The sequence below is a fragment of the Mustela erminea genome, chromosome 1 (assembly GCF_009829155.1).
Source record: "Mustela erminea isolate mMusErm1 chromosome 1, mMusErm1.Pri, whole genome shotgun sequence".
Lineage (NCBI taxonomy): Eukaryota > Metazoa > Chordata > Mammalia > Carnivora > Mustelidae > Mustela > Mustela erminea.
The window spans coordinates 88098330-88120561 of NC_045614.1; the positions used below are offsets into that span (position 1 = coordinate 88098330).

The 22232-nt window shown below is 34.0% G+C and overlaps 1 protein-coding gene across 2 annotated transcripts in view; it reads right to left on the reverse strand.

The window, feature by feature from the left end:
- Positions 1-22232, reverse strand: part of CAPN7 (calpain 7) — a 42150-nt gene that overhangs the window by 10192 nt on the left and 9726 nt on the right. Inside the window, exons 5-16 of one of the 2 annotated variants that reach the window (XM_032332743.1) lie at positions 20352-20552; positions 18547-18633; positions 13995-14121; positions 12700-12785; positions 11378-11471; positions 9836-9982; positions 8563-8669; positions 7544-7664; positions 3026-3170; positions 2798-2897; positions 2336-2471; positions 1756-1831 (exon numbers count right to left, since the gene is read on the reverse strand). In XM_032332743.1, coding sequence (XP_032188634.1) covers positions 1756-1831; positions 2336-2471; positions 2798-2897; positions 3026-3170; positions 7544-7664; positions 8563-8669; positions 9836-9982; positions 11378-11471; positions 12700-12785; positions 13995-14121; positions 18547-18633; positions 20352-20552 — 1427 coding nt within the window. The remainder of the gene's footprint in view (positions 1-1755; positions 1832-2335; positions 2472-2797; positions 2898-3025; positions 3171-7543; positions 7665-8562; positions 8670-9835; positions 9983-11377; positions 11472-12699; positions 12786-13994; positions 14122-18546; positions 18634-20351; positions 20553-22232) is intronic. The other variant, XM_032332753.1, reaches the window with a different exon arrangement.

Genomic DNA, 22232 nt, shown 5'->3' on the forward strand with positions numbered 1-22232 from the left:
GAACTCTACCCAAAAATCCAATTGTTTCTTTGGTTTCTATACCTGGATATCTAATAGGTATTTTAAATAAGTAACAACAAAAAAAATTAACTTTTGCATTTACTCCACAACAAAACTGCTTCCTCTGCCCCATGCTCAGTTTTTGCCTATCTCAGTAAATGTTATAACAGCTTTTTATGAAGTAAGCCTAAAAATGAATGCAGATTAAAATTCATTAATTAATTAAAATTGAATTAATTCAAAATTAACTAAGATCCTGAAAATCCTACTGAAACCCAAATCTGTCCACTCCTCCTCATCTATACTCCCCTATTATGCTAAGTTCTTTCTCAAAATCACTAATTTTGGGGATGCCTGGGTGGCTCAGTTAGTTAAGCACCTTCCTTCAGCTCAGGTCATGATCCCAGCATCCTGGGATCGAGTCCCACATTGGGCTCCTTGCTTGGCGGGGAGCCTGCTTTTCCCTCTGCCTCTACCTGCCACTCTGTCTGCCTGTGCTCACTCTCGCTCCTCTCTCTCTGACAAATAAATACATAAAATCTTAAAAAAAAAAATCACTAATTTTGTACTTTTCCATTTTTTGCCCCTGCCAATATAATTCTACAAAGAATAGTCTTTAAAAAAATTTTGTATCATGTCATTTTCCGGATCAAGGCTCTCCAAAGATTTCCTATTACACTTAGAACAAAATCCAAACCCTGGTGTGGCTTACAGAACATCTGTCATCTGAGCCTGCATACCTTTCTGACCTCTTGATACCATACCACCCTAGGCCTACTGGCTTTATTTTCGTTTCTAAAAAACACTCTTTTCCCCTCATTTTAGAGTCCTCCCACTTGTTATTCCCTCTGCCTATAATGCTTTTCCCTTTATTTCTTTGCATGACTGATCCCCTTTTGTCATTCAGACTTCCTCTTACCCCTTCTCAAAAAGGCCTTCCATGGCCACCCAACCAAAGCAACCTATCAGTCACAAACACATAACCCTACTTATTTCTTTAGAGACACATCACTACCTGGTATTTTTCTTATTTCTGTCTCTCCAACAAGCACATAAACTAACAGTTCCTATGCTTAATATATGGTAAACTTTTTTTTTTTTTAATGTGAAAGGAAAGTGATTTCAATATAGTATATTAAATGCCTCAGGAGCCCTACAGAGGGAAAGAGTCATGTTGCCTGGCAGAAAGGTTATCACAGAAAATAACATATAAGCTGGATCTTAACTATGTTTATTACATAGACTAGGGTAAGAGGAGTAAGTGGGTAGAGGAGAGGGAGGAGAGAGAGACTTGGGAGAAGAAACTGTATGAAAAGAGGGGAAGCAAGGGCATGGAATGTTCAGGAGTAATCAGTACCTCACTGAAGACAGTATGAAAAGCTGTGGCCTGAGATAAAAGGCAACAGAAAGGTTAAGGTCAGGATATCAAAAGTCTTACAAACCATGCCAGAGAGCTTAGATTTTATCCAGGGGCCCATAGAAAATCATAGGATTTTTGATCAGATAGGATTTAAGTTTTAGAAATAAAACTGACAGCAATATGCAAGAATACAGGAATCTCAAATTCTTGAGGTCTCTAAATTAAAAAAAAATCAGAACAAAACACCAAAGTAGCATAAATACCACCACGTCTGTTTGAATGGTTTTTATTAGCCTATCAGCATTATTTCTGTGTATTATCTACATAAAGTTTGTCATTTTAATCAGGCAAATAAAATTTTAATGTTTGTTTGAATGTCTGTCTACTAAACATACCTGGGTAATAAACTTTTTTCCCATCAGTCTTGTATACAACCATTGTGATAAATTCTCGATTATTTGCAAAATCATCCTGAAAATACAAAGTATCCAATATAGTTAGGAAAATGGGCTCAAAATGCTCTTAGTAGGGAAAAAAAATTCTAATTTTAAGAGCATTTCAGCTACTTAGTACTGTAAAAACTGCTTTTCTGAATTAAACTCATTTCAATGGATGACCACATTGTATAAAGTAATACATTAGATAAGACTCTGAGGCTATTAAGATTATAGTTATGGTTTACAGAATCAGGCCTAATGATTTAACATCTTTAAACCCCCTTCAGAGTATTTTAATGATAGTATTCTTAAGACCTACATAATCAAGCTCAAAACCCTGACAAGCATAAACTCACATTCTTCTTCAAGATTTTAAGTATATAAATTTCCTTAGAGGCAAATACACATTTATGTAATACAACACTATCTTCAAGCCACCTATATAAATGAAACAGGCTGGTGACCAAATTACATATCTTATTCACAATGGTCTAATTATATTTTTTAAAGTTTCTGTATGGGACACATAAGAAGGTACCTTGTCTGTTATGTGTCTACTAAGCAAAACCCAAACTGCAGCACCCCCTTGTGGACACTGCACCTCCAGTTTGTACTGGGGGTTGTTGGCCAGACTATAGGCATCTTTCACAGGTCCTTGCTTGGCATCCCAAGTACTAAAAAAGAAAGTCAAGAAAGAAAACAGTAATTAAATTTTTCATTGAGCTAAAACAAACTATTTTAAAAAGTTTTGTGTTTCCTAAAAAAAAAAAAAAAAAAGTTTTGTGTTTCTAATACAACTAGGTTATCAGGATTTTTGTTTTATTGCTTAAATAATTTTTGGGATAACCAAAACAGCATATAAAGAAAATAACTATCACATGGCAGTCATTTGCAGGAATGACAAAAAGAATGCTTATCTTCATAAGTTAATCCTTATATTTTACGTGATAAAAGTGGAGACCACTATAAAGCATATTCTGAAATATGCAAAAAAAGTTACCTATGAATACATGTTGATTCTTTAAAAAGACCTGGATTCCAGCTCAAATAAATCACATCATAATACTGGCAGAGATCATCCCATGAAATCCAAAATATTCCTGAAAATTAGATGCCTGTTAATCCATACAATATCTTAATGATAAATGACTTCAATCAGTTAATACATTTCATATTATTAAAGCATGTTGAAGATTGAATGATATCAAAATTGAAAAGATGTGTTTACCATTGTCTATTTTCTGAGCTGTTCGAGGATCAAAGTTTAAATATTTTTGTAACTCTGGGGTCCAGTTTTTTATATCATTTTCACTGTATCTTCCTTTCCAACGTAAATGACTCCAAGGATTTTTCAGCTGGATAAATCGCAGCCCCTATTAAGAAAAAAAAAAAAAAAGATAAAGTTGCAAAACAGTTTTACCAAATTTTTATTAATTATATCATGCATTTTCCAAGAGAGGTTGCATTTTGAATACTGATCAATACTTTTCCTTCCACATCAATTTACAATATTCTTTAATCAATATTTTCACTACATAACTTATCTGATGCCTACCTATTCCCAAGAGCTATGCTGTCATATGGTAGTCACTACCCACAGGTGGTAATTAAAATTTTTTTTATTATTATTTTTTTAAATTTTTTATTTTTTTTAAAGATTTTATTTATTTATTTATTTGACAGAGAAAAATCACAAGTAGATGGAGAGGCAGGTAGAGAGAGACAGAGGGAAGCAGGCTCCCCGCTGAGCAGAGAGCCCGATGCAGGACTCGATCCCAGCACCCTAAGATCATGACCTGAGCCGAAGGCAGTGGCTTAACCCACTGAGCCACCCAGGCGCCCTAAAATTTTTTTTAAATAAAAAAATAAAAATCAGTTCCTTAGTCACACTAGTCACATTTCAAGTGTTCAAGGACCATGTATAGCTATCAGCTTATGCACTGCACAGATACTGAACACTTCCATCATAGTAGGAAGTTCTTTTTGACAGTGCTGCCTTAGAGCACCATAAATCGCCCACCCTTTCAAAGTCTACTCTACTCTGGCCCCACTTTACTTTCCAGTACTCATACCCTTGGCTCTAATCTAGTCTTTTCTCTCATCATCCCCACAAATAATCCTTATTACCCATGCTGTCCCCCTTTCCTGGAAAGCCCTCTCTCATCCCTTGTAACCACCCTCCTCCCTTAAGATCCTTTCAGATACTCCTTAGCTTTTTTCTCCACTGTTTCTCTCAATGAAGACTGCAGCAGTGAAGAAGAGAAAAAAAAAACAACAACATGGACTTTGGAGTCAGAAAGAAATGGGACCAAATGCCAGCTCTATTAATTAGCTTTATGGACCTTTGGTGGGTCATTTACTCTCTGATCATTTGTCTACTCACACATAAAATGAAGATTATAATATCTCCTAGAACACTGTTGTGAAGATTAAATGAATTAACATATCCAAAATACGCAAAATATTTAGTAATTAGTAATGGTCTTCTTTTAATTACTACTGCTTCTCTAAACTTTGTAACATTAATATTCTATATTACTTTAGTTTAAAACAATTAATATTCTATCGTGTTTCCTACTTGTACAAATGCATGAGTTTTGTCTCCCCAATGAGACTGTAAACTTGAAATGGTAACACTACGGTCATTTTTCAGAAGTCCTGAGTTTATAAAACAGACTATTAAGGTTATGGTAAGTGCTCAGCAAGTACTGGGTGCATCTACAGAACTCATTATTTGAACTCAGAAAACCAAAAGAGCCTGTAAATCCAAAAGAGTGTTTGTCTTATTTCAAGCAGTCAAATTAGGAAATTTTATTCATTTTCTAATGATGTCAAACTATTTGGGGGACATTTTTGAAAGATACAGTCCTCAGCTATTTTAAATGTAGCAAATCATGGCCTGGGAAAGATGTGATATCTGGACATTCATTTCTCTCGGGAATCTTCAAATTCCTTTTCTCAATTTCTTCTTACCAGTTGTCCACTATTGCCCCTGCCACAAAGATATTTAACTCCCCTCCCTCCCGCCATAAAACCTAGTTCTACATAAGTAGGATATCTGCCTCCTGATCCCAGGGTCCTGGGATGAGTCTGGCATTGGGTTCCTTGCTCAGCAGGGAGACTGTTTCTCCCTCTGTCCCTCCCCCTGCTCATGCTCTCTTTTTCTCTCTCTGAAATAAATAAAACCTTTTCTTTTTAAAAGATTTATTTGACAGAGAGTGAGACAGTAAGAGAGGAACACAAACAGGGTGAGTGGGAGAGGGAGAAGCAGGCTTCCTGCTGATCAAGGAGCCCGATGTGGGGCTCAATCCCAGGACCCTAGGATCATGACTTGAGCCGAAGGAAGACGCTTAATGACTGAGCCACTCAGGTGCCCCAATAAATAAAACCTTAAAAAAAAAGTATATTCAGAACCCTAACACTTTTTAAAGAAGAAATATAAAGGAGAGATAATTGCTAAGCTCTTTTGGGGCACGTCCCAGTCATCACTGACATTTTTAGGATGCTAAGAAGGAGCTATAGATTTTGTTTGAAGAGCCTGCAATTCAGAGGCCCTGAGTAGGGGGAAAAAATTTTAAGACTAAAAAAGGATCTCCTTTATGATAAAACATTCCATTTTCAAAATTATTTCCAAGGGGGAGCAAATGAAAAGAGTTGGACAGATTAAAAAATCCCTTGGTAAGACATGTTGGACTTAGAGATGGCAGCTTGAAACTAAGATGCAGCTTCACAACAGACTATGGAACGTAACCTCAAGGACACAACAAAATGACCCAAAGGACTGCTGAGACTAAAAGTGTGAAGATCTTAAAATAGTCAAGCTAGTTAGAGACAAACAAAAAGGAAACATTTGTATTAATAAAATCTTATTAAGCGAAGAAATTCACAAAACGTAGAAGATTGGCAATAGCTTTTGTCTAAGATTGGTTGGGTCTAGGTGCACAACAGAGGTTCTAGAGATAAATGCCTAATGAGATAAATATTTTTGGAAATATTTTAAAATTCAAGTCAGGACTAAGGAACTATCTCAAAATACAGACAGCAAAACTAAGATAAAAATGATGAACTAAACTAAAACAGCTGCTACCTGAAATTCTTTACTGACATTCAGCAAGCTTTTAAATGTTTTGTTTTCACATCAAACCACAGGTGCCTATTTCACTCATAAGTTATTTGTTTGGTTTCCTTTAAGCAATCACAACAAACAGCCTTATTATTCAAAGTAAATGACACAATCTTCACAGAAAATTTCTTCAAATTCAAGCTTACTTCTATATTGAATTTCATTATCGAAATTTAATTGTCTTGTTATTACCTCACTGTTGATCACCTACCAGGATTTTTTTTAATTAACTTTTTTTTGAAGACTTTATTTGTCAAAGAGAGAGAGAGCACAAGCACAAGCAAGGGGAGGGGCAGAGGGAAAGGGAAAAGCAGGTTCCTGGCTGAGCAAGAAGCCTGATGTGGGACTCAATCCCAAGACCTGAGCCAAAGGCAGGTGCTTAATTGACTGAGCCACCCAGGCATCCTGATCACCTACAAGGATGTTTTAACAATAAAATAACATACACATAGTATTAAATAACAGCAAATGTTATGGCCAATATTTTGACTCACGTTTGTGGAAAATTCTAAAACACATTTCTATACCAAGCACAAATCTCTCAGCTTATTCAATTTCACATATTTTTTTTTTACTTTAGGTAATCAATTTTTATGTTTTTAAAGGAAAACACTATTTTATACACAATGGTTAGGGATACGGTAGTGGCTGATTTAGAAAGCCTTGAGACTAGATAAATTGATGTTGCAGCAGGTCCCTACTGCTTTCATACTTCATATAATTCCACATGCTATATAAGAAAATCAATCTAATTAATACACAGCAGAACAATGTCATTGCTGATCGACCACTACTTCCTTCTGCAAGTTTAAGCAGGGGAAAGTGAACACATGGCTAGTTAAACTTTCCAGTGACTACACAGCTTAGGTACTCTCTATCATCAGGGATAAAGAATCCTCCCTTAACAATCTCTGTACTTTCTAATCCATAGAACAGATCTCTTTTTCATTTAAAAAGAGGTAATCAATAACCCAAGAAGTAATAAAGTCAACTATTCCAACATTTGAGCAGAAAAAGAATCTGAAATGCCTGAGAGCATGTTAGGGCTGCTAGGAAGAGAAACATTTGCAAATCCATTGGCATATTTCTTATTCATAGATATTCCCTTATTTTTTTGTCCTTTCGTAAATATTTACTGAATGTCTACCATGCTTTAGAGCCTAATGCTGTGACTACCCCCAACATCAGCAAATAGCTCAGATCCTAGAGGGCTATGTGTTTACCTCAACAAATTTTGAGACAAATTTAATGACTTTAAAGAGGCAAAAGGCATTTCTGTTTTGTCATCAATATCTGCTATCACTGCCATTACATTTCCCATCTTTTTATTTCATAATTTCTAATGGTCAAGGTCAAATTATTTAATGTAATAGGTAGAATGATTTTTAAAACTTCATCTGAACCTTGATGTGTCAGTATTCAAAAGCTATTATACTACTGATGAGCACTGGGTATTGTATGTAAGTGATGAATCACTGAATTCTACTCTAGAAACCAATATTGCACTGTATGTTAACTACCTAAAATTTAAATTAAAAAAAAAAAGGCCTATTACACTATTTGGGATCCTTGCAATATCTTACAATCAGGTATGAGAAAGAAGAAAAATATGTAAAGCAAAACCTTGAACTCTCTAATATCCAAAACAGCATATGCATGTGTGGGAACCAGACCCCACTTCTCTCCTTCAGCTTCAGTCATCATTCCAGTTGATGCAGTGATGAGGACATCCCCTTTGTGAAACCTGGAATGACCCCAATAGACAAATAACTAAAGAAAAACATCAGATTTATACCATCAGATCACACTATCTTTCCTTCAGTCTAATAGTTTACATGAAAATTTCCACAAATTTGACATCTTTTCTAAAATGGGATATTCCCAACACTCCTTAGAGAAAAAGAACTACGCTTGTTTTCACAACATATCAGATAAATTATTGCATTGCCCCACCCTTCTCCAGTTTTAGATAATTGTAAGGTAGAAACTTACCAATGAAGGAAAGCAAATGCTAAGTTTTCAAATGATTTACAAATGAAGTTGAAGATGTCAAATACACTTTGACAAATCTTTGAAATTTTCTAGTTTCACTACTGAATACGTATTACTGCACAACCTTCCCATCTCTACCTATGGATTATTCATTGAAGGCTTAAAAGCTCTCTTCTTCTTTATATTCTCATACAGCCGTCTTCTTCTTTATATTCTCATACTTCTCTTTTTCCACGTTCCCTCAAAGTAAGTACTTAAGAAGTATGAAACAATTTGCCCATATGACATATTCCAGATTCAAATGTTTTGGATTATTTATAATCTGGATTAATTGTCACTATCACTGAGGATGACTGAGGGCGGCCATAGCAAGTACATAAAGTGAAGTCCATTTTCAAAACACAATTTCCTGGGGGTACCTAGCTTACTCAGTTGGTGGAGCATGTGACTCTTGATCTGGGGGGTCATGGAGTTTGAGCCCCAAGTTAAGTGTAGATTATTTAAACAAACAAACAAAAACAAAAATGAAAACACATAAAACCAGAATTTCCCTAAATAACTAAAAATGCAGCCTCTGTATTATCTCTTCTAAAGCATGAATTTGTAAAAACTGCCTCTTTTACTATCAAAGAGAGAGAGGAAATGTTTACCTTTGATAAAGCATTCTGAAAGAATTATCCTTACTGAAAGTCTGGCTATCTGAATGCATAGCAATCCTTTCTGGTATCCACCCAGTCAGTGCATGAAGATCAATATTCTGCCAACATAAACACATTTTCAGGACTGTCAATATTGTTTCCAAGCTCTTTAATAAATCCCCATGGTAGCTATTAAATATCATCGATTGTTTTCGACCAGTAATACGTTTCTTATTTAACTCAAGTTTCTACCCCGATTTAAGCACAAGTTTATTCCTTATAATCTGTTGTTTTTCCTGAACACAACAACTGTCCTACTGGTAAATACAATGAAAACTAAAAGCTAAAAACATGTTACAGATAAAAGCTGCTTTAATAATGACACTGACAGTCACTCACTATTTAGTGATTTCTTAGAACAGCCACTTTTCTAAAGTCTTACATATATTCTCATTCTTTCTCTCTCTACGCTGCACTGGGTAAATTAAAAGGCACTGAATTAGAAACTAAACTATAAATATATTTGAAGAACAGAACAATTGAGCATGTAGGCCAAGAAGAAATTTTAATATCCTATTACATTGAAGTATGACCTATACATTCTTTGCCTAGCATTATAAGAACCAGGAGTGTGAGGAAAGCCTGGTACTAGGTGGGAAACTAATCAGCTATGAAGGATGGATAACTTGCATACTTTACTTCATTTAATTTTCCCAACTCTGAAAGGTGGGTATTATCCTCATATTACAGACAAGCAAAGATGCTAGGAATGGTTACATACCTTTTCTAAGGCCACAGTCTGGTTAGTGTCCTAATTCAAAGTTATACTAATCTAATTTTTGGCATAAGCTCAGTCTACCTCATCCAACTAAAGGACACTGGCACACACCTTGATTTTGTAGGTTAAACAGTGTTAAGACTAGGAAAAACTAAAAAACAAACTCCTTGAACCTGAATTTATAATCCAGAGAATACACATAAGGATGACAATATGACACATCCCTTTGATCTGAAGAGACTTCTTTGGAAAGGTATGCTGTATCTAATTGGTCCTGTATCTCAACATGACAGCAGACTTGCATTTTAGGCTTCCCTGAATCCTTTACAATGCAGTATCCTTGTGAAAGAAAATAGTTTTCCTTAATAAGGTGATTGATTAACATTTTTCAGAGGTTCAGATTCTGTTTCATTTTCCTTTAAATAAAAATATCATCTATAATCTCTCACATTTAAAATAGTCATATTAGATAGCATAAGTCTGTGTCTGGATCCTCCAGATACTTACCGAATTGGATCCTGGGAAATCATATCCTCCCATGACCTTCATATATGCTTTTTCTATGAGAGAAACCCATAATTCACTTTTGTTGTTAGAATAAGAACAGAGCAATTCTCCCTTATGATCAACAGGTAATTGATCATCAATGATCACCTGGAGAAAGAAAACATTAATTTCCTTAAGTGGTACAAAATATCTTAAACCCTTTCTATCAAGGGAAAAAAATACCCTTTCATATAGATGAAATAAAAGACATAATATGCCCATTATTTAAAGTAATGATAGCTTCATATTTCTAGAATCTGCTCAATTTATAAAAATTATAAAATTATTAAAAAATGTCTTTATTCCATTTTATAGGCTAATCTCTCTGTCATGTGATCACCTTGAGCCAACTGGTTAAATGGATCTATATCATCAAAATTATTACAGATTCTAGAAATGTACATTTTATCTAAAGTAATTATAAAAGGGCCTCACTTTTAAGGTAAATAATATTACTACATGTAATTTTAACCTAAAACTGCAAAAAGACTCATGTTATGTACAGTTGTAAAAGCAGAACATTATGGCCAAAAGATACATTTAAGTAATACAGGAAGTGATCACCACAAAGATACAGTTTCTAAGTCACAACAGAAAGTGATTTGGGAAATGAGAATAGGAAAAATTCTGATCTAATACTAACAAGAGGATTATGTAACTACATTTTCAAAGATTCTTTAAACAATGGGTTAAAGACTACAGAAAAAATCATTCCCAATGATTCCGCTTAATTTTTAAGTAATCATCTAGAGCAGCGGTTCTCAAAGGGTTTTCTTAGCAGCACCGGCATCATCTGGGAACTTGTTAGAAATGCAAATTGTGGCCCCACCCCACAAACTGAGGGGTACAGGACAGCAATCTGTGTTTAATTAAGCTCTCCATGTGATTTTATACATATCAAAATCTGAATATTACTGAGCCACTGAGCAACTTCTCAGACTGAAAGTATCAGGGGATTTGTTTAAATATAGATTCTGATTCAGTAGGTTCAGGAAGGCGTTAAATTTTGCAATTCTAACAAGTTCTCAGATAAGTGCTCATGTTGATCCATGGACCTGAGTAGACAAGAGCTAGAGAATCCCAACAATGCCAGGCCATTACATAAGTTCATAGTTCTTAACGAAAGCAGTATAATTTCAGACTGTATATATTTCACAAAAGAAAACATAATCTGAAAGACTTCTTAGGTTTGAGGTTATGACTATATATATAAACTCTTGTGACCTTATAGTTTGCCCTATTTCCTTTCCCTTTTAATCAATTAAGAACTATCAAAGTTTAAGCATTAGTAATCATTAGCCCAATGTTACTTTTTGAAACTTTCTATAAATTTCCCAAAATCATCTTTAAACAGACTTTCTTAATTTTTAATTTTTAATTATTAACATATGATGTTACTGGGAGCAATATGCATAACACCATAACATTTCTTAATGATCTACTCAATATTCAAAGGTGGGGAAGGAGAGAGAAGGGGTTGGGGTGGGGAGAGATATTATTCACCTTTCTTGGGACACCATTGAGGTGAAGTTTTACCATATACTTTCCACATGGATTGTATTCTGGCTCACCATCCTTATTCTGAGGGTAAATTATGCTTTTGTAAGGAAAATAAATATTGAAATACCAAATTAATATTCAATATAAACTACTATGCAGGATATTTCTTTAGACATATGCTATTGTCTTGGCAATTTTATAAAAACAAACAATATTTTTCTGTGATAGGCTTAGGAAAAGAATTTCACCCTAATCAAAGTGCTTATTTAATATAAAGAAAATATCTTATGAGATCATAGAGCAGGGCACAAATTTCACAATACTCTGAAAAATACTAAGTTTCTAATTATAAACTCTAATAAATTTTCTAATAAGTGGATATATTCTATGCCAGTTGAAATAATCTTCTCTCACTGGCTCAAGAGACCATTTCAATGAAGAACTAAGGCAACTAACTACAAATCTGACAGAGATAAAGTTAACACAATTCTGATAAAGCTACACAAAATTATCTAGTAAGACATTTGTATCAGTATCAATTATTTTTACACTATATATTATTTACTTATATAATCTATTTATCCAAGATGGCAAATAGCTTAAAACAAAGGTCTGTGTTTAATTTATCTTTGTGATCTCAGGACTTACACAAAAACCACTAAGGAAAAGATGCATGAAATAGTATAATGCTTAGTTTGTATAATAAATGATCTTTAGCTAACAAAACTTTAAAAAATTGAGAGGAAAAACTATTTCAGTAACATTTCAGCACATTCTAAAGCAGTTTTAGCCAAAAGAAAGATTTTCTGTTTTCCAGGTACCATATTAAAAGTTAAAAAGGTGACATTTTAATATATTTTATTTAACCAAACTTATCCAAAATATTGTTTCAGTGTGCAATCACCATAAAAATTTGAGGTATCTTCCAATTTTATATTTTTTTGGGCTTAGTTTTCAAAATCTGATGTATTTTACATTTACAGCTCATTTTGATTCAGATAGACCTTTTCAAGTATACAATATCCACATGCAGCTAGTGGCTACCATATAGCATAATATAATTATAAATATGATATGATTTTACTTTGACCAATTTTATTTCAAAACATACCTATTTCATATATATTAACACATGTATATACATTCTTAAGACTATTTTATGAAATCTTTCCACATTCACAAGTCATCTGTTTAACATACAGGGCCACAATATTCTTAAGTGATATGCCTTCTTCACTTTCTATGCAGATAAAACCAAAGCTGTTAACTTCTAGTCAAGAAACAATTATATGAAAAGGGCTAAAGGGACAAATACAAAATTTTACCTGGTAATCAACTTCTTATTAAATCGTCTTTCATAAGCTGCACTGATAGCCAGTGATGCCACAAAGGAACAATCTGATACTATTGTCTGTTAATAAAAATGTGTTAATATATTAATTCATTCATGTAATTTCAACATTACAACAATATTTAAGCACTACACCTATGCCGCCTTTTTATACTGAGTTAACTGCTGCTTGAATACCAAAATGAACAGAAATGCTATATTGCAAACTATTTTCTTCAAATAAATTCCAGAAAAATTGAGTAAAATCCTTCAATAAAGTTAATTTAGAATAAATATGTATTTCTTACATGGATAAAAGCATACTCACTGAATCCACAAGTTTTTAATAATTTAAAGGCATTTTTTAAAAAGTTTATTATAATACGACCAACTAAACTGAATATGCACATCAAAAGATTCTTGAATCACAGTATTTCAGGACCATTACTTTTTAATTTTTTTAGGATTGTATTTACTTATTAGAGAGAGACAGTGAGCACAAGCAGGGCTGTATTTACTTATTAGAGAGAGACAGTGAGCACAAGAGGACTTCCCAGACTTCCTCTGGGAGGGGCAGAGGAAGAAACAGACTCCCCACTGAGCAGGGAACCCAAAGCGATCCCAGGACCCTGAGATCATGATGTGAGCGGAAGGCAGATGCTTAACTGATGAGCCACCCAGGTACCCCAGGACCATTATTTTTATACTAACTGGAAGACAGCTGTACGTCAATGCAAAACTTAACTGAATAAAATTTGCAATAAAGCCATATTGTTGTTACACCATTGAAGTTTTATGAATAAGCTTAATATCTTTTTTTTTAAAAAAATACCTGTTTCTCGGGGTGCCTGGGTGGCTCAGTGGGTTAAGCCTCCTACTCTTGATTTCAGCTCAGATCATGAGACCAAGCCCTGTCTTGGCCTCCATGCTCAGCATGGAGTCTGCATGAAATACTCTCTCCCCCCATTCTTCCCTCTCCTCTCCCACTTGTGTTCGCTCTCTCCCATATAAAATCTTTAAAAAAAAAAAAATCTATCCTCTTATTAAGGTGAGGCTGAGATCCTCAACTTTCTCATCTGCAAAAATATTCTGATAAAAAGGGTCTATATAAAAATCTGCAATTCCTCAAATCAGTTATTCATACTCATTATCTCAGTATGCAAAGTGTGCCGAATTTTTCCAATTAACTCATGCATCTTGACACATAATAAAAACTAAATAAATCCCCAAATCTATATTCAAATTACTTCAAAATGTTAGCTTTCATATAAAAGCATATAAAATGTTTACCTGCTTTATGCTAAAACTGGACACAGTATAAATCATTGTAGGATTGTTGGTGAGGTCTTCTGGTCGTACCCATTTGGAAAATGTAGCTTTTTGTTTAGGTGATAATGGTAGCTTGCCCCATCTATCACTGAGGTAATAATAAAAATTAAATACTACTACTACTAAAATTAATCTTTAAAAATGACACAAAACAAAATTAAGTTTCCTAGAGATTTATTCATTTATTTTTTTGGTATAATGATCATAGCTATTATATCATCCTAAAATAAAGCTCTGGTAAAATCTGGCTCTTTACACTTCACCATGAATCCAGTCAACGTGTTGATTCTTCTCAATTAAAAAAATATAAATTTATTACTGCAAACAGGAAAGAAACTTAAATTCACTCATATTTACTTTAAGAATATACTTTAAAAGTTTACATTAGCATATTTAAGAAATTCAGTTTCAGTAAAATGGAACTATTAACAATAATAAAAGCTGATTCAATTCAAAAGGACCTAGGAAGCTATAGATCCTTATGATGGGTCTTGATAAACTCTTTTCTGCAAGGCTAACAATGAGAGTAGCTAATTACTGATTAATAATCATGTGCCAGATATCATGCTAAAGTATTTTATATATACTGTTCATTTAAACTTTAAGACAATTCCATTAAAATATTTCTGGAAAAGGCTTAAAAGTGATTTAATAACTTGCCAAGGTCACATAGCCAAAAGTGGCAGAACTGGCATTTGAATCCAGGTTTAGGGTGCCAGATCCACCATTCTTATCCATTACCCTCTAACTGTGTGTTGGGAATATGCTGTGTGGTATTTCTCGAAGACTGATGTATAGCACAAGATAAAAAACATCTACCTTTCCTCAAACCTCTTCTCGAACAAGGGTAATAGTCTTGAGATTTCACAAGATTTCTAGGGTAATACAAAGTTTATGATATGCAAAATGAAGCAAATAAACATTTTTAAAAAATTTTATTTATTTGACAGACAGAGATCACAAGTAGGCAGCCGGGGCTGGGGGGAGGGGGAGCAGTCTCCCTGCTGAGCAGAGAGCCTGATGCTGGGCTCATCCCAGGACCCTGAGATCATGACCTGAGCTGAAGGCAGAGGTTTAACCCACTGAGCTACCCAGGTGCCCCTATAACATGGTTTTTAAAAAAAATTACTGACACTGGGAGAAAGGTGGTTTTGTGGTCAGGTGTTATCTACAAACTCTTACACACTGTTTTAATTAAAGGACATCTATAAATGTTTAATAAACCAAGATTTATGTAAATTTCTTAGACTATTATACACTTCTCAAACTTTCTGATGATCATTTCATAGAACCACTAGTGTTCTGGTCATTTTGGTACCTGTTTAGGAACAGTAGCTGACTAAATAGAAAGTAAGTTGAATGAATTCAGAAGAATTTAAATTTTAAAAAATTTTAGGGAAATATATAAAGTCAATTCAAATCTATAATTATATTGTATTATTAACCTGCTGTGTAAGAATACAGATTCCTTAATATCTATTCTCTTAAAAGTCACCACTAAGTTAACAAATTCAGTGTTTTCTTATAACTTTAATTTATTAAAAATATTTTATAAATATGATTTATATTCACTTTAGGATTTAAAAACACACGACCTGAATAGAAAAAAAAAGGTTAAAAAATTACTCAATCTTTCTCACCAAAGATTCATAAATTGTGGAGTCCTTTTTTATCAGTCTGTTACCTTTGAGTTTTGAAATATTTACTGTTACTTTATCTTCTGATTATTCTACTGTAAAATAATCTAGAAAAACAAGAATGGAAAAATCTTGCTAGAGTAATCTAGTATTTATTCTTGATTTTTCTCCAAATTTACTTAATTCAGCAAGTACTTACTGAGTACCTACTGGGTGCCAGACACTGCACTATGCACTGGAGCATAATTAAAACAAACATGTTCTATGTCCTTATGAAACATAATCCAGTGTGGAGGACTGGCACTAAGTAATCTTATATAAAACATATAAAATTCCAATTGTCACCAGTGCTATGACTAAATTAAAGGAGTTTGCATGGCATTGTATTTTACTGTTTGATTATATTGTAAGCATTTTCCCATGTTATTCAATTTCTCAAAAACTTGATTGTTCATGGCAGTATAGTATTATTCTTATAGATGTTTTGTTGTACGAGCACGAAAATCACGATTTATCTTAATTTATTATACAAAGATTAGAACTACAGGTTTATATCCCTACTTGGATATAACCATTGAAGAATGTATTATTCTAATACATTCACACTTTCACAATTACAATATTATAATTTTACAATTACAATTGTAATATCCTGTAAATACAATTGTATTGTAAATAACGATTACAATACATATTGTAATATTACAATATTGATGACTACCTTTTATATATAAATCTTTGACTACATCTACGAACATTATTTTGAATTGGTCTCCTGAAGTGAAATTACTGGTCAAAGGGATAAACTTTTTGTTCGCTTGTTTGTTTAAACATTTTTTCTTTCATTTCTTGTATTTATAGATAAGTAGAAAAAATGATGTAAAAAATGATGTATTTATCGATAAATAGAAAAAATGACACATCAGATATCTATAGTGGTTGTCTCCAGATAGCCAAACTGGGCGATTTTAACTTTTTAAAATATTTCAAAACTTTTGCAATGAGCATGTTCTATTTACGAGAAAAAAATCAGAGTTGATATTACATACCAATTGTATAAAAAGCTCTGTAAAGAACAAAAGGGAAAAGTATTTGAAATGTACAAACTTTGTAATATAATTTAGAATTTAACAAGATAATTATTTTTCTAAGTTAATCCTTATTATATAACAATATAACAAGCACTACTAAATGTTTTATATATATTTTTTAAAGATTTAATTTATTTATTTAACAGAGATCACAATAGACCGGGGGGTGGGGAGAGGGAAGCAGTATCCCTGCTGAGCAGAGAGCCCGATGTGGGGCTCACCCAGGACCCCAGGACCATGACCTGAGCTGAAGGCAGAGGCTTTAATCCACTGAGCTACCCAGGTGCCCCTAACTGCTTTAAATTTTATTAGTTAATTTAATAGCAGTAACACTATGAAGTAGATTGTATTCTTATTTTAAAATCTGAGACAGATTTAGTAACTTGCCCAGCATCATACAGCTTACAAAACTGGACAGTTTAGCTCTAGAATCTATGCCCTTAGTATCATCGATCAATGCTATAGAGCTCCTCTGATATAAAAATTTCTAATTTTTAATTTTCTAATTGGACTCTAATCAGTGACTAGCATCACATCATTGCCTGGGTGAAAAAAATTAGGTTGACAACTCACTGGCTAGATGTCTAATTTTTGCTCATCTAAGAATAGCAAAACACTAGAAAATGGGAAAGCAGCTCTCTTGTTCTTTACAGAGCCTTTTATACAATTGGTATGTAATAAATATCAACTCTGAATTTTTTCTAATAAATAGAACATGTTCATTGCAAAAGTTTTGAAATATTTTAAAAAGTTAAATCACCCAGTTTTGCTCTCTAGAGACAACCACTATAAATATCTGATATGTACCTTTACATCATTTTTTTCTATTTACCTATAAACATAAGAAATGAAAGAAAAATATACATATAACATCCAAATTTTCTATTTTTAGATTTACTATATTGAAAGCATTTTCCCTACATCTTTCAAAGATGTTTTTATTGGTAGCATACACACTTACTATAATAATATAGATGTGCCATTATTTATTCATTCTCATACTGTTGCCTATTTAGTTTGTTTCATTCATTCATTTCATTCACTGATGAATGCCCTTATTCATCTTTAGTCAAATTTTTTATTTCCTTAGAATTAGTAGATGCTGGGAGTCATGAACCAAGTAACATTTTTAAGGCTTTATTTTTTCCCCAAAGACTTTATTTATTTGACAGACAGAGATCACAAGTAGGCAGAGAGGCAGGCAGAGAGAGAAGGAGAAGCAGGCTCCATGCTGAGCAGAGAGCCGGATGCTGGGCTGGATCCTAGGACCCTGGGATCATGACCTGAGCCGAAGATAGAGGCTTAACCCACTGAGTCACCCAGGCACCCCCATTTTTAAGGCTCTTAACACAAGCTGCCACTGTCCTGGAAGGCTGTGCTAACCAACATTTTTCATAATTAACCCTTTCCTGAACTGGACTTTTTAAAAGTAAATAATGACACCGTTATCATTCTATTCCACTTTTCCATTCAATTCTTTCTTTACTGACTTTGCTGTTGTGATTCAAACACTGATTCAACAAATATTTACTTTGTGTCAGGTACTGTGCTAGTGTAATGGTAGGCAAAAGAAGATCCGTATGTGCCCATTACCAAGCAAATGACCACACAGATACTCTTGCTATGCTGCCTTACGTTTTTCCCATAGCTGTACCTCTCTTCCAAACTCTTTTATTATAAATTTTGATTTCACGGCTATGAGCTAAATTGGATTTCAGAGTATGGAAAAACTACTGAAAAATTAGAATCATCTTGGAAGTAAAAAGTACAATAGTGCTTACTTACCAGAAAGGCATTGGATAGGCAAAACGTTCCCTCAGATCAATACTCATGAAAGGAACATATTCTATACCATTTATTTTTGATGTTGTCCTATAAAATACAAGGAAAAAACCCTAAAGTAAATATTTAAGTTTACCTTAACTACCAATCTTATCTGAAATTTATATGACAAAGTATGGCACTATAATAACATTGACAATCTCATGTTGTTGATATCTTTATTTGAATAAAATTTTCACAAAATTAGTTGAATACCAAAAAATAAACAACTCAATTCAATTCAGTAAAACAGTCTCAAGGCTTACATCCTTTACAACTAAACTATGGTCTCAAGATAAGCCTATACTATAGGTATTGGAAGTATCCTTGACACCAAGACACAAAATGAATTCTATCCTAAGCTCAAAGGGAGAAAGCAATTGCTTTAGTTACTTTGGGATATAAAAAAACATGACAATTACAATTCTGGAAAATATGTTCTTCCTATTTTCTGGTTATGAAAATGAGGAATGTGTAGTGCAAGAAGGAAGCTATAGCCATATGACAAATTAAAGAAATGTGGCTTATAGTAGCTTTGCATGTTTTACATGTATGTTCAGTAGTATGTATCAACTATTTCCTTCTCCTACTTCTTTCCCTCGTTTTATTTAGAAGTAGTTACAGGGCAGTTTCACAACTTAGCCTCTAGGTAACAATATTCAGTGAGACTGTGACTGACTTTGAGAACTAATTAATACAGTGAGCAACAGATACAATGACTGTGTATCCTCATTTTTGAGAGGATGAGAACTTTTCACTTGTATAAAGGATAGCTGAAATCTGTTAAGTAGAAATATTATTGTTTCATTGCAGCATGAAATTCAAATGTGTGTAGAAAGGAGCACATGGATGCTAAGTAGCCTCAGTGTTAGACTGGTACTGTCTCTCAGCTCTAAAACCTATTCGTCTTTGCCTTGCTGTGTGTTGTGGGGGGTTCATATGCAATTTTTCCAGGCAAAATGAGACACATTAGAATTATTAAAATCTTCAGTAGGAAAAAAAAATGCCTTCAAGTGACTGCTACAAACGAAGAAACCCTTTCAACACAATTTTAGGATATTAAAAGTGAGAAACTACATGACTTGCACAGCACTAAGCAGCTTGATCTCCTCCAACTGAAGAGCAGCCACACAGGCTCAGAGATACATCCCATCTATACTGGCTCAGAATGCAATCAAGAGGATTTCCTCGTCTTTGTTGTTTGCATTTATAATATACCCTGAGGCTGCTTCTAGACCCTGAGTTAGCAAATTTTTTTTATAAAGGACCAGATAGTACATTGCTTTGGCTTTGTAATGAGGTCTTTGTCACATATTCTTCTGTTTTGTGTTTGTTTTCTTTTTTTATAATCCTTTAAAGAAATGTAAAAACTAGTCAAAACTTCAAGCTTCCCTTTGCTGACCCAGGCCTACACTATTTCAAGGTTAAGTTTTCTCCCCGTCAGGGCTCTAGTTACAAGCTACAGAGATGATAAGTGGTCCACCATAGCTCCGTTCTGCTGTTTGACCTTTAGTGTTCAATTTTAAAGTATGCCAGAATTTTTAGGAAAACACATGTCTGGTAGAAATGCTAATATTAAAATATACTGTAACACATTTTAACTATTTCTCATTAAGGCTATGTGACAATATAATTTTTAATTTCATAATAAAAGCACAACACACTATATAACAAAGATATGATTACAACTCAGCAAACCTAATGAAAATAAAATTACTTGCACTATGTTAACAAAATTATTCATTACAATGAATCATAAAATTATTTACCTGAGAACTTCTATTTCTTCTGCTGTATATCTCTGTCCTTGTGCATCACATGACTGTGGACTTATAAAGGGTTGAGGTCTTTCCAGGAAAGGACTAGTCCCTAGAGGAAAATGTGCCCTTGTTGGAGGTGGCTTTGGTTTGATATTTGTTGACTTGATTTTGCATAATGGTTTTGTTAAAGGCTCACTCAATGCTTCTGCTCTGTAACAGAAAGAGGTACAGAAAAACTGTTCTAATTTTTCTTCTCACATTTAAGTTTTCCAGAAAATAAAACTTATTTCAAGAACCAGTCAAGCACTCCTAATGTAAAATTAGTATAGACGATTCATACATATCAATCAGCAGTTCACTTCTTAAGCTACTTCCAAAAATAAGTATTTCACAACTGATCTACAGCAATTGATAATATTGCTGCTAACATTAATTCAGCACAAACTGCATGTCAGAAACTATGCAAGGTAAGGGGACACAAGAAAGTATAAAATGCAACCTCTGCTCTTAAGGTGTTCACAGTTTTGAGGGGGAAAGAAAGACAAATGCATCTAAAGTGAGAGATGCCAGAAGTACTGTATGTGAGTGACCATACAGGCAGATGGTATTAACTTAATGATGAAGAAAAGAGAGTCAGGGGAGGTTATTCTGAATCGATGCTTGAGCTGCAGAGAAGTTAGCTCATCTGGGGAGTAAGGGAGCATTCTAAGTAGAGAAGAGTATGTGCACAAGTATGAAACAGCATAGCGAGTTAAGGTAACTTCAAAAAAAAAAAGGATGAAGGCCCTATGAAAAGTACAAACAAGAGGCAGAAGGAGAGGGGACCAGGGGAAAAAGTTGATCATGGAATGTCTCACATGATATTCAAGGGGATTTTGGCTTTGTTTTGTCAAAGGTTCAGTAAGCTAAAAAACAGAAGTTCTTAACTTGAGGTCCAGGAATCTTGTGAACACTTTTGAAATTACATAAAATGCACCCAAAAGAAATTTTATGTACCTCTCTCCTAGAAAGACCACCCATAATTTTGAACAGACCCTCAGAGGAGCCAATGACTGACCCACCCCTCTGTGTTAAGTAAGGATGCACGCAGAGGCTACTGGATGGGTTATCCACATGGGTAATAATAAACATCACTTCTGAATCTGACTAGTGAAAAAAGTGAAAATGGACATGAAGACTATGTGTCAAGTGCCCATATCCTCATGAATCTGGAGAGACAAACTAAATGTTAGATGACAATGAAAAGGAAGGATGACTGTTAAACCTCAATTTAAAAAAAAAGGACTAGAGGTGCTACAGTTACCAGGCCAGACCCTCAAAAGGAGGTAATTTTATTAATTCACACTATAACTAAAAATGCAATTTCCATCTTTTTCCTTCACATGTAACACCCTTTAAGAGGTGTAATTCTCTTGTGCAAATCTGTCCATTCTCAAATACCTACTGAACACATACGGTATGTCTGGCACTCTGCTAGGTGGTTACAGCATTGACCAAAACAGACAAATTTCTCTGCACTCATGAAGGGTTGGGGGTTCAAAGGGACACAGACATTAATAACAAACATGATAAACTGGTAACTTTCATATACCTTAGAAAGTGGTTAAGAGCTTTGGGAAAGAATATTATTAGAATGGATTAAGTAGAAGGAAACTACTGGAGGAGATTCTATTTTAAATAAAATGTTTAGGGCAGGCTTTTTTGAAGTTAACAATTTGAGCAAAGAGTTGAAGGAGCTACATACACTGTTTAATTTAGGGTATATGAATGGTTCAAGGTCAGCTCACTCTCAATTTCTCTACTTTTAATAGTAGCTCTGGAAGGCTTTCTGGAAGTTCTCCCCAGAAATCTGGTATTACACAACAGAAGGAAGTCTTCCACTTCAAATAT